Source organism: Aspergillus flavus, chromosome 8 (genome assembly GCF_009017415.1).
Source record: "Aspergillus flavus chromosome 8, complete sequence".
In the NCBI taxonomy this organism is placed as follows: domain Eukaryota; kingdom Fungi; phylum Ascomycota; class Eurotiomycetes; order Eurotiales; family Aspergillaceae; genus Aspergillus; species Aspergillus flavus.
This window is the reverse complement of record NC_092403.1, coordinates 1,472,533-1,487,779: the sequence shown is the minus strand read 5'-3', so window position 1 is coordinate 1,487,779 and position 15,247 is coordinate 1,472,533. Positions and strand designations below refer to the sequence as shown.

The 15,247-nt window shown below is 47.1% G+C and overlaps 7 protein-coding genes across 7 annotated transcripts; 4 read left to right on the top strand and 3 right to left on the bottom strand.

Annotated features, from left to right (window-relative positions):
- Positions 1-114: 114 nt before the first annotated feature.
- Positions 115-3,746, top strand: F9C07_2263974 (glycoside hydrolase family 3 C-terminal domain-containing protein; the record flags this gene model as incomplete). Its single annotated transcript, XM_071510174.1, has 13 exons — positions 115-171; positions 794-1,204; positions 1,315-1,400; positions 1,523-1,548; positions 1,579-1,661; positions 1,692-1,757; positions 1,788-1,835; positions 1,903-2,010; positions 2,032-2,131; positions 2,159-2,300; positions 2,365-2,790; positions 2,856-3,102; positions 3,145-3,746. The coding sequence occupies 13 exons, from the start codon at positions 115-117 to the stop codon at positions 3,250-3,252; spliced, it is 1,908 nt and encodes a 635-aa protein (XP_071367357.1). The 3' UTR covers positions 3,253-3,746.
- Positions 3,747-4,282: 536 nt separating this feature from the next.
- F9C07_12717 (trihydroxytoluene oxygenase) lies at positions 4,283-5,515 on the top strand (the record flags this gene model as incomplete). Its single annotated transcript, XM_071507886.1, has 4 exons — positions 4,283-4,291; positions 4,354-4,691; positions 4,748-4,979; positions 5,036-5,515. 4 exons carry the CDS (start codon positions 4,283-4,285, stop codon positions 5,513-5,515), a joined length of 1,059 nt encoding a protein of 352 aa, XP_071367356.1.
- A 295-nt stretch (positions 5,516-5,810) lies between these two features.
- Positions 5,811-6,805, bottom strand: F9C07_12716 (2-keto-4-pentenoate hydratase; the record flags this gene model as incomplete). The annotated part of the gene is made up of 3 exons (XM_041295350.1): positions 5,811-6,109; positions 6,192-6,561; positions 6,620-6,805. 3 exons carry the CDS (start codon positions 6,803-6,805, stop codon positions 5,811-5,813), a joined length of 855 nt encoding a protein of 284 aa, XP_041151259.1.
- Positions 6,806-6,918: 113 nt separating this feature from the next.
- On the bottom strand, positions 6,919-9,511 carry F9C07_2287346 (2-nitropropane dioxygenase). Its single transcript, XM_041295351.2, has 3 exons — positions 8,279-9,511; positions 7,640-8,141; positions 6,919-7,578 (listed from the first exon to the last, which is right to left on the bottom strand). The coding sequence occupies exons 1-3, from the start codon at positions 8,551-8,553 to the stop codon at positions 7,285-7,287; spliced, it is 1,071 nt and encodes a 356-aa protein (XP_041151260.1). The 5' UTR covers positions 8,554-9,511; the 3' UTR covers positions 6,919-7,284.
- F9C07_12713 (uncharacterized protein) lies at positions 9,114-9,351 on the top strand (the record flags this gene model as incomplete). Its single annotated transcript, XM_071507885.1, has 2 exons — positions 9,114-9,214; positions 9,264-9,351. The coding sequence occupies 2 exons, from the start codon at positions 9,114-9,116 to the stop codon at positions 9,349-9,351; spliced, it is 189 nt and encodes a 62-aa protein (XP_071367355.1).
- Positions 9,512-9,944: 433 nt separating the features above from the next.
- F9C07_2236939 (N2227-like protein-domain-containing protein) lies at positions 9,945-12,576 on the top strand (the record flags this gene model as incomplete). The annotated part of the gene is made up of 5 exons (XM_071510002.1): positions 9,945-10,180; positions 10,239-10,734; positions 11,282-11,524; positions 11,574-11,946; positions 12,005-12,576. 5 exons carry the CDS (start codon positions 9,945-9,947, stop codon positions 12,574-12,576), a joined length of 1,920 nt encoding a protein of 639 aa, XP_071367354.1.
- A 2,246-nt stretch (positions 12,577-14,822) lies between these two features.
- Positions 14,823-15,070, bottom strand: F9C07_12710 (uncharacterized protein; the record flags this gene model as incomplete). Its single annotated transcript, XM_071507884.1, has 2 exons — positions 14,823-14,913; positions 14,982-15,070. 2 exons carry the CDS (start codon positions 15,068-15,070, stop codon positions 14,823-14,825), a joined length of 180 nt encoding a protein of 59 aa, XP_071367353.1.
- Between the last annotated feature and the right edge of the window lie 177 nt (positions 15,071-15,247).

The following is a 15,247-nucleotide window of genomic DNA, read 5'->3' as shown; positions in this document are numbered from 1 at the left end:
GTACCTGTCGATACCCGAGTGGATGCTACTCGAAATGGGAGTTTTGTATAAATAACTACGAAGGGATGGCCACTCTCTAAACCTTCGCAAGTGTTTTCCAATTTCCCATCCACTATGGCCCCCTTCAATCTAGTTTTCAAGTTCACTGTTGACGCAACGAAGGTCGAAGAGGTGAGCAGCCAGCCAAGGGTCCTTTTCTTTTTCTAACGGACCTCAGGCCACTGCTTTGACCAATGATATTTGCGCCAAAGTCCAAGAGAATGAACCGGGCACGTTGCTCTACTTCATCTACAAGGTAGATGGAAAGAATGAATTTGTGGCTGTGGAAAGGTAATGCCCTCTTGAGCTTTGAAGCTGACATCAAGTGCCAAGGACTAAACAAATCGGACAGGTACCAAGATCAGGCGGCCTTCGAGAAGCACCTCTCTCAGCCTTATTTTACGAAGTTCACGGAAGATATCATGCCGCTGATTGTCGAAGAGCAGGAGATGGGGCAGGGTGCAACAGTGGCAGGATTCACCAGATAGATCAACTTTCATATACGCTGGGAGTAGCAAAAGACATACGGTAGTGCATTCTAAGGCCACATGTAGCACCTGCTTGAATGTCGGGACCAAGGGAGTCCTCAAATTCAAATTTTGATTCTGTCCTGTCGTAATATCACATATACTAGACAAGTTGTGGGATCCCTATACATTCGATGCATCGAAGCTCTCTGAACCCCTCTATAGAGTCCCTATAGGTAGAGCTAGTAACCAAAGTTCAACGAGCCTGTGTGGCTCGACTATTTGAGACAGAAGGGCCTTGTGTAGGGAACATTGCGCCCATATACCGTCTCAATTTCACGGGGCTCTGCATACAGAATGACCCCTTAGCATTGAAACAAGGCACTTACTCCTCCGTTTTCCCTGCTGGGATTACCATCGCCGCGACATGGGACAAGAACATTGCATACGAAAGGGGGAGTCAGATGGCTGCCGAGTTCCGGGGCAAGGGGTCCCAGGTTCTTCTTGGGCCTGTTGCTGGGCCTCTTGGTCGGTCGGGTCTGGGCGGAAGAAACTGGGAGGGTTTCTCACCTGATCCTTATTTGACGGGAGAATTGTTCACGGAGACAATTCTTGGTACCCAGGACAGTGGTGTACAGGCATGCGCCAAGCATTATTGCGCAGCGGAGCGAAGCGGAGCTAGCAATATACTGGACGGGGTTTTACTTTCTCGACTCTGATTGGTCTATATTTAGTCTGCGCACGTCTTTGGCAGGTCTTTGGTCTGGTACTAACTAGTATTGGTAATGAGTAAGAAACTCAACGGCAGCCTTTACAGAACGAAGACGGTACTATGATTGATAGTGTCTCTTTGAATATTGACGATCGCACTATGTATGAGCTCTATTTTTGGCCGTTCTAATAAGTAGTCAAGGCCGGCGTTGCTATGGTACGTTATTTATCAATGGTGGGTGAAAATTATCTGATAGTGTGGTATAGGTGATGTGCAGCTACAGCTGCTTGAACTAAATCTATAGATGCCAGAATAGTAAAGCGCTGAATGGTATCTTTAAAGGAGTACTTGGTTTCTAAGGGTACGTAATGTTAGACTGGGGCGCTATATATAGCGGGGCGTTTGCTATTAACGTAGGTAAGGATATGGATATGTTGGGTACTGTGAGCTTCGGGTCTGCATTCTTTAACTAGAACCTGACTGAGTCTGTAAAGAATGGCTCTGTTTTGAAGGACCGCCTAGACGATATGTGCCGTAGAGTTATGATGCTGTGCTTTCACTTGAATTAGGATAAGGATTTTCTAGTCGTTGACCTCTCTAATAAAGAGCTTAATACAGTTCTTTTCTCTAGTTGTAAGTTATAGTCCCTATATTAATGTATGTATAGGACTTTATACTAAATAGCAAGCAGCCGATGAGTACAAATATAATTATATTTATGGATCTGTTGCGAACGTTGACGTCCGCGGTAATTATGGAGCAGAGATCCGCAAACAAGCTGCAGACGGCATTGTGCTCTTGTAAAACACTAAGAATGCTCTCCCCTTGAAGCCGCCTAAACAGCTCGCGGTTTTCGGCAATGGCGCTGGGGATTTCACGAATGGCATGTCTGTTTTCTATTTCAATGGCGTCGGTAACTACTAATACGGCTTCCTTGCAGCAGGCGGGGGCTCTGGATCAGGCCTCTTCACTTACTTAGCCAGTCCTTTGGAGGCAACCAAGCAGCGCGCTAAATTCCGAGAGAAGACTCTTGTGCGATACGTGCTGAACAACAGCGCTATTATCGAAGAGAATAGTCCATAGTTAGTTGAATTACCCCACCTCACCCCCAAGCTGACACTAACGAAATGCAAACCAGCCTTAAAGCTTTGCTCCCATCGTCCCCGGACGTCTGCCTTGTCTTTCTGAAAGCTGGGCAACAGAAGGCGAAGACCGCACCTCCCTCCACTCCGACTGGAACGGCGACGAAGTTGTCGAGAAGGTCACGTCCACGTGCTCGAATACGGTAGCTGTAACCCACTCCAACGGCGTCAACATCCTACCCTGGGCAGACCATCCCAATGTAACCGCCATCCTGGCTGCCCACCTTCCAGGCCAAGAAGCCGGCAGCAGCATTGTCGATGTGCTCTGGGGAGAGGTCAACCCGTCGGGCCACCTGCCTTGCACGATCGCAAAGAGCGAATATGACTATTCCTTTGCTCCGATTCAAAATTCTACCACCCTCCAAAACACCAATGATCCGACGGCATGGCAATCTGGTTTTGAAGAAGGGGTATTGATTGATTACCGTGCGTTTTCTCCGACCTTACACAGGCTTCTGAAGCCCATTTTCATGAGACGTCGAAGCATGCTAACAGGACACACTGGGAATCCATTACACATTTCGATTACTATAATAAATCCGTACAGTACGAATTCGGATACGGTCTTTCGTACACGACTTTTTCAATCGAAAAGGACATCTCCCTCACTCCTCTATTCAATGGTGATTTATCGGCTCTACCGGCGGATGCAAAAATCATCCCTGGAGGAAATCCCAACCTCTGGGAAGCGCTTTACAGAATCTCCATTACCGTGAGAAATACTGGGGAGATTGGAGCTACTGTGCCACAGCTTTTTTTGAGTCTTCCGAAAGGGACGGCTTAGAAGGCTTCGCCAATCAATGTTCTCCGGGGGTTTGAGAAGGTGTACCTCCAACCTGGAGAGTCCAGAAATGTCACGTTTCAGTTGACAAGGAGGGATATTAGTCACTGAGACGTTACAGGACAGCAATGGATGATACCAAGTGGGCTAATGCAAGCACACGTTGGTTTTTCGAGCAGGGATTTCCGTGTGGCGGGCTCGTTCACTCCGATCCGTTGATGTGAGGGCAAAGTCGGTGAAATGGTCTGATGCTCGTTATGCTACATGTCCATAAGTACAGGACGGAAGTTGAGTGCGAAAACTTTAGCCTAGATATATAGAACTCTATGGGGCAGGGAAATCCATTGCATGCTACAGTAAAGTATATATATTTAGGTGGTGTATAGACATGAATGAACATACGGAGTATTCCGAGAAGATATGTCGATCGCCCACGTCGGGGAAGATCTACACAGTAATTGAATCAAGTTGTTAGGCTAATTCGAAATATATTAAGTGCAGTGTTGGTTTGTTATCATCTGATTCATCTCAGACCTGTGCTGTTGAACCTTGACCTTTCCATTTTGCATATTTTGCTCATTGTTCGATTTTACATTTTGTCTAACATCCACTAGAAGTTCAGACTATACAGTCGATGACCTTAAAGTGATCATAGGCATACTGCATCTGGCAGATAGCATGGGGGTTGTAGTGGATTAGGAAGCATATCGATGCTTTGTAGCTGTATATGAAGTAATGTAATAATCCTTCAACTATCTGGTCTTATAGGCCCCACATAAGCCAATCTTTTGTAAAACCAAAGCAGGCAACTCCCACGATCCCACGACCTGATACCAGTGACCTCAATGGCCATATATCAGTGTAACCCCTAAGTACAAACAAGATCTGCAACTAAAGTTTGAGTAAGGTCCCGCCACTAATACACATGTAATGCATAGATCTAGGATCATAAATGAGCCCCACAAAACGAATGTGGGACAAGAGCCGATGAACTGTGGGACAGGCAATAACCACGGAAATAAGCCACGCCCCTCGATCCGACTCGATGCGGGGCAATTCATGGGGTAATTCATATAAGCAGAAAGAACCGTAGCAGATTGAGACTAAACACCACTTACCCCTGAAGCAACCAGCAACTAGCATGATCGTGGTAAGAGCCACCGCCCTAAAAAAACTCCCGGACGGCCCGCTAATGGTGCACTAAATAAACAGCGCGAACTACCCGCCCCGGCCCAGGGGGCCTCGATTGCCGATATTACCGCCATCGGCCCAGACCAAGAGTCGGTCGCATCCTGGAGGAAGCGATGCAATATCGATACCGGGAAGCAGATCCGACTGGTTAAACTGTCACACATGCGGTACCAGCATCCGGACTTAGATGAGATTACGGTGTTCCTGCAGGACTTTGGAATGGAGGTGGTGAAGAGGACGGCTGATCAGATTTGGTACCGGGGGTATGGCACTGATCAATATGTGTATTATGCACAGAAGGGAGAGAAGAAGTTCTTAGGGGGCACGTTTGAGGTGGAATCATATCAGGAATTAGAGAAGTGAGTTGCTTGCCCTTGTTTCCCATGGCTAGTGGAAAGGTTTGCTGATCGCGTAGAGCTGCACAACTGCCTGGTGCTGGGGAAATTCAAGACTTGTCAGAGTCGCCTGGTGGAGGACATTTGCTGACTCTGAGTGACCCGGAGGGATTTCCTGTCAACCTGATCTACGGCCAAGAGCCACGCGAGGCTGGAGAATATCCGACGAGCATTATTGTGAATACAGACTCTGAGAAACCACGGATTCGCAAATTCCAGCGCTTTAATCCGGGTCCAGCGGCGGTTCATAAGGTGCGCTTTCGTCCATATCCATGGCCATTAAAGATAAATACTGATAAACAAACCAGCTCGGACACTTCGGGCTCTGTGTTCAGAAGTTCGACGAATTAGTAGACTTCTACACTACGAACTTCAATATCGTGCCGAGTGACTTTCTGTACGTTGAGAAGGACGGTCAGAAAAAGAATGTCGCTCTCTTCGCACATATCGACCGTGGAACCGACTATGTCGATCATCACAGCTTCTTCTTGAGCACGAACCCGACGTCCCATGTTCATCATTGCTCCTTTGAGGTCCACGACATTGATACGCAGCATCTTGGTCATCAGTACCTGAATGGGAAAGGATACGAATCGGTTTGGGGCGTGGGGAGACATATCCTAGGCTCCCAAATCTTTGACTACTGGTGGGATACCACTGGTAATATGGTGGAACACTATGCAGATGGTGATTTGATTAATGAGGAGACTCCGATTGGGTATGGGCCTGCCGGGGATGAGTCGTTGGCGGTTTGGGGACCTGAGGTCCCGTCGTGGTTCTTGAACTAGTTCTGCTGTAGTGCCCGCAAGAATAACTGTAACGATTATCTCCATTATATTCTTTATACCTTTTGAGCATCAGAGCCTGTGGAAGATATACATTATAACTGTACCGATTCAAAGAAGCAAGATGTCCAAGGTATGCGAGGGTTTCAAGCCTACTGCTATCTCTGGGTGCGGGATGTCACCGCAGGTCTGAACTATGATGTCTAGCGCTTCCTAATGGACACAATACTGAAGTGCACTGATCCCGATGTTTAAGAATGAACATCATAAAGATTCTCTTCTATATAAGCAACGCTATCTATTCATACCGCACCTTGTTGATCAACGTGCCAATGTTCTCAATTTCGACATTGATCTCATCACCATCCTTCAGCACAATTCTGGGCTCCCGGGTGAAGCCAATTCCAGCCGGAGTGCCCGTCAGGAAGATTGTGCCAGCTTCCAGGGTCGTGCCCTGAGATAGATAGGAGATCTGCTTCTTGATCGAAAACAGCATTTCCTTGGTATGGCCATCCTGCAGGACGCTCCCATTATGAATCGCCTTAATGGACAACGTCTGCGGGTCCTTGATGACGGAAGACGAAACAAGAACGGGTCCTATATTAGTTAGCGACAGGAACCTTTAGACAAAGCCCAAGAGGGATACAGAAAGAAAGAGAGAAATAGACAAAGAACATACCGACAGGGCAACTCCCGTCTAACCCCTTCGAAAACGACCACTGCGAAGTCGCGAATTGCAGAGCCCTTGCCGAAACGTCGTTGGACGCTGTATAACCCAGAACATAATCTAGTGCTTCCTCTTCAGGGATATCGCGGCCTGTCTTTCCAATAACGACGCAGAGCTCTGCCTCGTAATCACTCGTTTCATCCTGCGCACACTTGGGGATATTAATCGTAGCGGGGTACGGGTTGGCTAGTGCGGTACGAGGCTTGGTGAACATAACGGGGACAGTGGGGAGCGCCATGTTGGCTTCTTTGGCGTGGTCGAGGTAGTTCAGGCCCAGACAACGGATGTAACTACACTGTTCTTTGGTGACTGGGGAGAGAAGCTACTCTACTGTTAGTATCACTCCTCGATTAGAGTCCGCTCGCAGATGAGGTCTTTACCTGCTTAACGTGCATCACGGTCGTGGATACGCGCCCGTCAAAGATCGTCCCATCGATAAGATAGGCTGCGATTTCAACGCCATTGACGCTATCTTTACCAATATCGCGAGTGGTATCGACTAACTGACCAAGATGCTCTTGGCTATCTTCGACAGCAATGAAGCGGATGAGGTGAGTCCAGGACATCTTGGCGGTACGACTTGTATTTGGCGAAAATGGGAGTCAAGACAATTCGGATGGATTCCCTATTTATTGCGGTATCGGGATGGGGTTCCGTGTCCCACTTCGGATATTGCGGGGACTGTGGGACTCTTCTGTATTTCCGTATTTCCGATGCAGGATCTCCGAGTCCAGGTGTACTAGTGCAGATCACAATACCTATCTTCTCCAATCTCGATGTTGTATAAAATTTACAATACCTAATAGCTGGTCCAAGTTAGTGACCGGCTGGGGCTGCTACTACTACCAAAGTCCGCTTGCACTAAAAATACTCAACCATAGATGAGTCTGCTGAGGCCATTCGTTTTCCGTGTTTATAGACGGAAAATGATAACCCTGATCTTATGGGCTTCTATCACATACCCTCCGAACTCTGTGACGTGCAAGACCTTCACCGGTTGCGGGGCCCACACTGTAACGACGAATAGGTCTAGGAAGCTAAACTGCTAGAGCTTCGGCTTCGTAACCAGAGCTTGAGTGCCCGCAATCAGCCTTGCGGCTGCCTCATTGACCACCTCGTTTACAATATCTCGAGCAGGCATCACCGAGTCAATCTGCGCAGCGGCAACGCCCATTAGATATGGGACTATGTTGTCAAGGATCTCGTCATCTTCAGGATGTTGCTCAGCATCGTGTGCCACAGGTAAGATACCCCGTCCAGTGAGTTCCTTAATCTCAGCCTGGCGGTTCTCCTCCCAGTTAAGCACATAGGCTGTCTTCTTAATCCTGAGTGGTCGACCCTGCTTTAGTTAGCATTGATGCCCACTATACTAAGCAAAGTAAAAATATCAGGGATCCCACCGAATAAATAACCGTCCGAATGGTATCATCATACCCCGCGGTGCGCACCGCCTCCTGAAACGCGCTGGCAACCGTGGCCTCCTTAGCTAAAAGGAACCTGGTGCCCATCCAGACCCCAGATGCACCCATCATAATCGCCGCCGCCAGATTCTCCCCATGAACAATCCCCCCAGCGGCCACAACCTGCACATCCACATCAGTAAACTTACTCTTCACCCCGCGCACTAACTTGGCAACGCTAGTAACTAGAATACCCGTCGGTATATTCCCCGTATGCCCTCCGCCCTCGGAACCCTGCGCGCCGAGGATATCAACGCCCGCCTCAACGCATTTAGCGACGTGCTTCGGGTGCCCGATCATGTTCATGTAGAGAATTCCGTTCGCGTGTAAACGGTCGATGACGTGTTTGGGTGGAATCCCAATTGCCGAGACAAACACTTTCGCTTTTTCTTCAATGCACACGGTTATCAGCGCGTCGAGTTGGCCGTTCATGTAGTCGTAGCTGTGAGGTGGTATCTACATCAGTATGAAATGCGCCTGACACTTCGATTTCCTCAACTGGGTCTGGTCATTGCCCCAGTCCTACTCCACTTGGTCAAGAAAATAATAATAATAATAAAAAAAAGAGACAGAACGTACTTCGTCTTTCGCGCACCACCGCCAATCTTGGGGATCAGCAAATCAACTCCAAACGGCGCATTCTTATCAACGAGCAACTCCTTGAGCTCATGGATAAGTTCGCGCAGTCGATCGGGCGTCGCGCTGAATCCACCGAGCACACCGATGCCGCCTGCATTTGTGACTGCAGCTGCTAAAGGTGGTCCAGCCGACACGCCCATGCCCGCCAGCATAACCGGGTGCGGGATGCCCAGGATTTTGGTGAGAGGGGTTTGGATTTTCGGTTCAAAGGTCATTTTGGCTGTAATATGATAAGACCTACTAGAATGATGTTTCTGGGAAGAAGTATAACCGTCATATTGACAAGCTTATGATTTGAGTATTTATTTGAAGAGCTTTGATTTTGGGTGCGGGCATTGTAGCTCGGCCGCTCGGTTCATGGTCTTCGGCTCCTCTTTGGCTCCTGATCCTCGGCTCTACTAGCCTTCAGGATAGGTTGCGGGGTAGGGGAGCTGGTCTGGCCTCTGGCCAGAAAATTATAGGATCCTTTGACAGGCCGATTGATCGAGGAAGTTGAGGTAATCGAGCACCCTTCGCTTGAGAGTGACTGGCCAAGAATGCTAGGTGGGCAAGCAGTTTGCAAGAGTAAATAATTTCAAGGCATTGTCTCCTTTTTTCATAATGTTAGTTAACGAAGAACGCAGCCAGGCCGCTCGAGATTCCGGAGACCCACAAGGATCCCCAGAGCCAGCTTAGTTTCCTAGGATCTACGATTCCACTTTACTACCATGGGTAAGCTATGATATCACATCGGTGACTTCAGTGCGAGCTCCGGTAGGTATACACCTACTTGAACATGTACTACGTGTCGGCCATCACGTCGCTATGCCTACATGATGCTGGGGAATCGTCCTATGACCAAGCCAATGCTTCGAACAATGAAGAATACAGCCCAATGTAAGGGATTTAAACGGACTGTAACGAATATAATATCTCTATGGTTTAGATATCAAACCCTCCAGGCGAGGATCATCACAACTGATCAACGCTACGTCCTAACTTTGAAGCCTGATTTATTTACTTGGGAATGTTGATCTTCAGCATTACGTGTTTTGGCGGCGGGGAAACATTAGCATATCATGCTGCCAGGTAGGTAGTGAAAATTGAAAGCCATGAAATATGTTCATTGGACTAGCGCTGTTTGGCGTTTCTGGGGATCCCTTGACTCTTGGGATATCCAGAGCCGCTCCTCAGTGATCGCCTCAGGCTGCTCAGAGCGTGCTCGGGGTGTGGTGAGATCTACTCAGTGAGCAAAAAGCGGCGAGGGGTGAGTAGTAAAACGAAAAAGGAAGGAAAATCAAGTACGTATGTGTACTACACATACTTGCATGATGATGACGTTCCGAGCAAGCTATGTAATAAAGGTCTCTACAGCCTACTCATGATTTCATGCTCATAATATCAAGATTCTCATTTGAAGAATTTCAACTTGCAAGTTGATTATCACAGAAAGTCTACACTTCCGCCAGTAGAACCACTAACTCTCAACACTGGCCAGGATACACTATACCAGAAGCAACAGTCAAGAACTCTGATTCAAACGAGAATCATGATATTGACTGACCTACGCCAAGAGCTAATACAGCACATTATCTACCTTTGCGATAATGAGACGCTTCGATCGATCATGGCCGTAACTCCCCAGTCACAGCAAAGTGTCCTAGCTGTCCTTAAACCCGAATTTCAGAAGCGGAACTTTGGCCTCTTCAAGAGTCTCAAAGAGTATGAGATCTGCAGCGTGGCAGGGAAGTGTATCTGCTATGATACGCCTACTTTTAAGCGAGTAATAGCACGCGATGTGGCCGGTATAAAACAATACCTCGAATGGGGGCTTGATCTGCGACGTCACACCCTGTGGAACCAGTTTGTTGCACCGAATCATGTGTAATTACAATGTCGAAATGATCGAATACCTGTTTAGTAATGGACACATCACGGAAGAGAATGTTTTCACAGTTGGGTGGCATTTCGGTAGTGTGGTAACCCTCTGTGACGCGGTGGTTCTTGGAGGATACAGCGACAAGGCCATGCGCTTCGTTGATATAGTGGGATCGAACATGGTTGCCTCCCTGAGTAAAGTTTCTATGTTTGAAGCATTCCGTCGCTTGAACGCGGGTGCGCTCAAACGCCTTATTGAAGCTGGCCTTCCACTTACTATTGGGGAGGACATCAACAACACAGTGCTTCATGTTGCACTTGATAACCGGGATGCGTCCGCTGTGCTAGAGCTCATTTTACCTCTAACACCCGAGCTTTACAACGAAACCAATACGGATAACGAAACAGTCCTCGGCCGGGCGATTCCGCTCCCATCCATGGACGCTCTTCGCCCCCTTATCAAGGTGGATGGTATCTCTCCGTCATCTAATGGTCGTCGCCTGTCGCCATTGTACATCGCGGCTTCTACACCACGGGATGTAAATATGGTGCTGTCTCTTCGGATTTACGATGCAGGAGTTATTATAGATGAGTCCAGAGTACTCGAACATTGGCTATGCTACCTCTCTTGCTCCATAGACATACGTACATGTTAACGCAATATAATCCAAAATTCCACATTGACATCGATAGTGTGCCATTGAACTACAACCACCGCTAACACACTAGCAGAATTACTTAACTATCAAACCATGGCCCCAGTGCCAAGACAAACAATCTAGAACAATACCATCAAACCAGTCCGTCGGACTTGGCAATGCTCAAAGGGCTGTGGAATTGAGGACCTTTGGGGCGTCATGTATTTGAGATTTTTGACCATGCGGTCTCCCACTCTTATATTTTTATTTTATTCATTTTCGTTAGAATATACGACCTGCATATGTAGGACACAATGCGTTGTACTCTACTATTTTTCTGTATTCTCTACCTTGCATGGGCAAAGGACATAACTCCCCAATACGATGCCGAATTAGACGTAAGAAACTCCCACCCATTGGCGCTATATCACTTATTGATGTATTTCAGAGAATAACACACGTCTTCGTGACAAACATCACCCTCATTGATCCGACTGAGTCGCGTCAGCAAGAAGAATACTCGCGACTACAAGCTCGACTTCAACGCTCCACTGGATCATCGGATACATCACATCCACGACAGAGGTTGCTCACAGCTCTCCATGCCTTCCATCGCTACAAAGAGCGCAATCTAGCTGAGACAAAGCGATGGCGGGATTGGTATAAGAAAATCCCTAAGAAACAGCGCTCGGTATGCGCTCCCGTAAAACTCATCGTATCCGATACTAACGACTAGGTAGATTGTCGAATCCACGGTTAAATATACCCGTAAACTGAATACAGTCGAACACCTTTTTGAGACAAACGAGCGACTGGCGCATGAGATCGTCAAGCATGGGATGCAATTCTATAACATTTCCCAAACTGAATTGGACCAGTTCGTCAAGGAGAATGAGAAGCAGGGTATCAACACCGACAAAACGAGTGTCTCGCAGGCGATGAAGCATTTCGTGCGCGATTGGGCTGATGAAGGGCACGACGAGCGGCAGGACGCATTCCCTTGCATTCTAGGTTCTCTTGCAAATATGTCGAGAACATTCGAGCATCCGTTGCGGGTGTTATTGCCTGGAGCAGGCCTGGGACGACTGGCGCATGAGGTTAATGCACTAGGTGGTTAGTTCTGTTTTCAGCTACGACTTGAAAAGTCATTAATATGGACTAATCAAGATAGGCTTCGAGGTAACCATGAACGAATGGTCCATGTACATGAACCTCGCATATCGATATCTATCCAGCCTTTCGAGTGTCAACAGCAAGACTTTCCATCCGCATATCGATTGGTGGTCGCATCACGCGACGACTGCTGATCTGCAGCGTTCTGTCTCGTTTCCAGATACACTGGCTAGTCCCTCTGTCCTCCTGGTAGAAGGCGACTTCACTACGGCATTTGCAGAAGATACGGGAAAGTATGACGTGATTGTCACATTGTTTTTCATTGATACTGCGCGGAACTTGGTTTCGTATTTCGAAAATATCCATCGATTACTCCGCCCTGGGGGGCAGTGGATCAACCTGGGTCCATTGTTATACGGAAGTGCGCCCTTTTTGCAGCTCTCATTGGATGAGATTGTGGCTTTAACCGAGCACATTGGGTTTAAGTTTCAGGAGACGGACCCATCTTGCGGGGGTATAACAATACCTGGGTTGACAGTTCGTGGCAAGGAGGTGGCTTACGCCCGCAATGGGAAGGGGCTGAGTAAAAATGCATATCAGGCACAATTTTGGGTTGCCCGGAAGAATTGAAGTATGGTCCTCGATTGGCATCAGACGGAGGAACGTGGCTTGAGTACTCCTCTAGAGTGCAAGTCTTGTTGCGGCGACGGTCGACCTCATCTGAAGATACTTCCCAAGAGTGGTCAATTCATCAAAGGATACAACAAAGGGACGGGGAATATAATACCCCTATACGTCCTCAGACCAGATTGCAGAATAGGAGAAAAGCTCCATTCTAGAGGAATCTCCCAATCTTTGCGGTCTTGATATGGTTATTATGCGATGATTGGCACGCCCATAGCCCCTGCACACAATAGGCGACACCCGGGGGAACCCCCAAGGAGCGTGGAAGTCTCCTCAATGTTTTGTGTTTTCTTTGTTGAGTATCCACCAGCCAAATTTAGCTGTTTCAGATATTCTGGTAAACTATCCTGGATATACTTTAGACAAAGGTATCTAACATTGAATGAAACAAATGATTATCGACCCGTCTAGGAGACCTCCAATTTTGCAGTTCTCAGACAGCTGCTCTAGAATTGTATGCCTAGGAGATATTTGATGGATGTAATCATCTATGTCATCCCGTCATTGCTTTGAGCCCGTTAAGGCTGTTATAAGGTCGGATCACGCTAAATTGCGAAGAAAAAGGCCACAGAATAGTTTATTGCACCCGATGACCGGCCACAGGTAGTATTCTGCTTGTGTGTGTTACCGAACAAGGCCATTCAAGTCAATAGGCTGAGTGGTGTGGCTCCTTCATGGGATTGCCACAGAATAGGACATCTCCATACCTCCGCACATGCCAGCATTCAGACCAAGCCGTGATTGTGTATTGACACGTAAATCATGGCATATACCATTGTAGTCTACTCTTCATACGGTATCATGATGCTGGCACCGGGTTATTCCTACTCAACTGTGGACATCTGGTTATATCGGTCCATCTTAAAGTGCAGGTTCCGCTTTAGTAAATTAATCTACTCAAATCCATGGCAAGTTTCTTGCTGCTGAAACCAAGATAGCTAAGTGACGTCCCCGAGAATTTGAATCCTACTTACATTAATCGATAGAGTACGGTTTCAGATATCGCAGAGTGCCTTCAATTTCAATACATATATCGTCGACAGGTAGTTTCCATGCAGGTAAAAGGCACCCATACATATGGCAGTCACCGGGGTATACATTGGTTTCCGAGCCCGGATTGAATTGGCGAAGCCAAAGATGGTTATAAGAATCCTTCTTCATCCCATACGTGAGCCCGGTCAGCACTTCTTCTGTTCCTCCAGTATTTGAGGCATTATATTTCGGTGCATATTCCACTAAAGTCATTCTCCATTTCACAATGATAAAACCCGAACAAATCGCCAGTTTTTATGAGGTACTTAAGCATGGTAGTAAGGCGTTCAACCTTGTTCTCGAGGTTGGTGAATATACCAGCAAATGCTACCACAGCTTCAAAGATACCAAACGAAAGTCTAGAGACCGTGCGAAACAAAGCCATCATACACATAAGCGCCAGTCAAAACCATATAAGCCTCATCTTAAGAAAGTCTATGTGCGATCTGCATATGACACGGACCAAGTCAGGCGCTACGATCGACAACAAGCAAGGAAGGTTGCACTTAGTGCATTCAAGAATAAGACCGCGTGCCTTATACATCCCGGACAAAAATTTCGTTTAGACCCCACTTCTTTTCATAAAAGCTACGTTGTGACGATTGCCCAAGTCGAATGGGATTGTCCTGATGATAGAGCGTTGAGATCGATAAGGGAGGCTTTGAAGTCCGAGGAAGGCTCTGAAAATTTAAGGTTCGAATTCCGCGAACTACGTGATCGACGGAGATGTTATGTCTTTTGCAGGTGAGCTATTGATGTGAGACCAGAAGGGGATGAAGCACAAAGGCACTGGGTCATAGGCAAAATGTTCCATCTCGCAGCAGCGACGAATATCGATGGTTCGTGGCCGTCAGAATGTATTTGTATACGAATCGTGTGTGTGTTTTCTGTACTCGACAATACATTGGGCATTATTTTCATTTCTCTTACAAGGTCTTAAGAAACATGGCAATTACTCAGTTTTTTGAACTCTGTCGGCAGTACAACATTTTGGCTGCTAAGAGAAACAGAATAGAAAGGCACAGCTATAGTCCTGCTAGACTGTCAGCATGAGCGATAGAAACAATCGTTAGATAGGCATGCTTTCTTCAGGAAGCCGACGTCAGTGTAGTACCAATACCTTATCACCAAGTATCATAAAAATGACAAAAGACAAGACATCAAAGGAACACAACCATGTAAGGCTGAACAATCACAGCTCCAGTACCAGTGCTAGAAGTAGCGTTACTTCTCAAACCTCCTTTGCCAACACTATCATTCATGTTAGAAAGGCTTTACCTTGCTAAGTAGGAATCACATTTCTTCTAGGTCACACATACACTACCTGGAAAGTAACAAAGCCGTTGGTCCCTCTAGTCAAAAGCCATGATCCGTAGTTCTTACACATCCTACAACCCACGAAACCCATTCAGGATCCCCATCAAGTAATACAGAACAATGAAGGCATTGTGTGCACAACGGGACTATCCTATCGAAGAAATTGAGGCAATACTCAGACACACAATCAGTACATGTCACACAAAGAGCTAAGCGGCACTGATTCAAGAACCTCCGCATTCCATAGTTGGCATTTTTCAAGCAACTT

Bases quoted from the DNA above. Each gene is read 5' to 3' on its own strand.
- F9C07_2287346 (XM_041295351.2), bottom strand. From the start codon at position 8,553: ATGACCTTTGAACCGAAAATCCAAACCCCTCTCACCAAAATCCTGGGC. The intron at 8,142-8,278 runs GTACGTTCTGTC...ACCACCTCACAG, and splicing joins GGTGGTGCGCGAAAGACGAA to CTACGACTACATGAACGGCC. The intron at 7,579-7,639 runs GTGGGATCCCTG...TAACTAAAGCAG, and splicing joins TTCGGACGGTTATTTATTCG to GGTCGACCACTCAGGATTAA.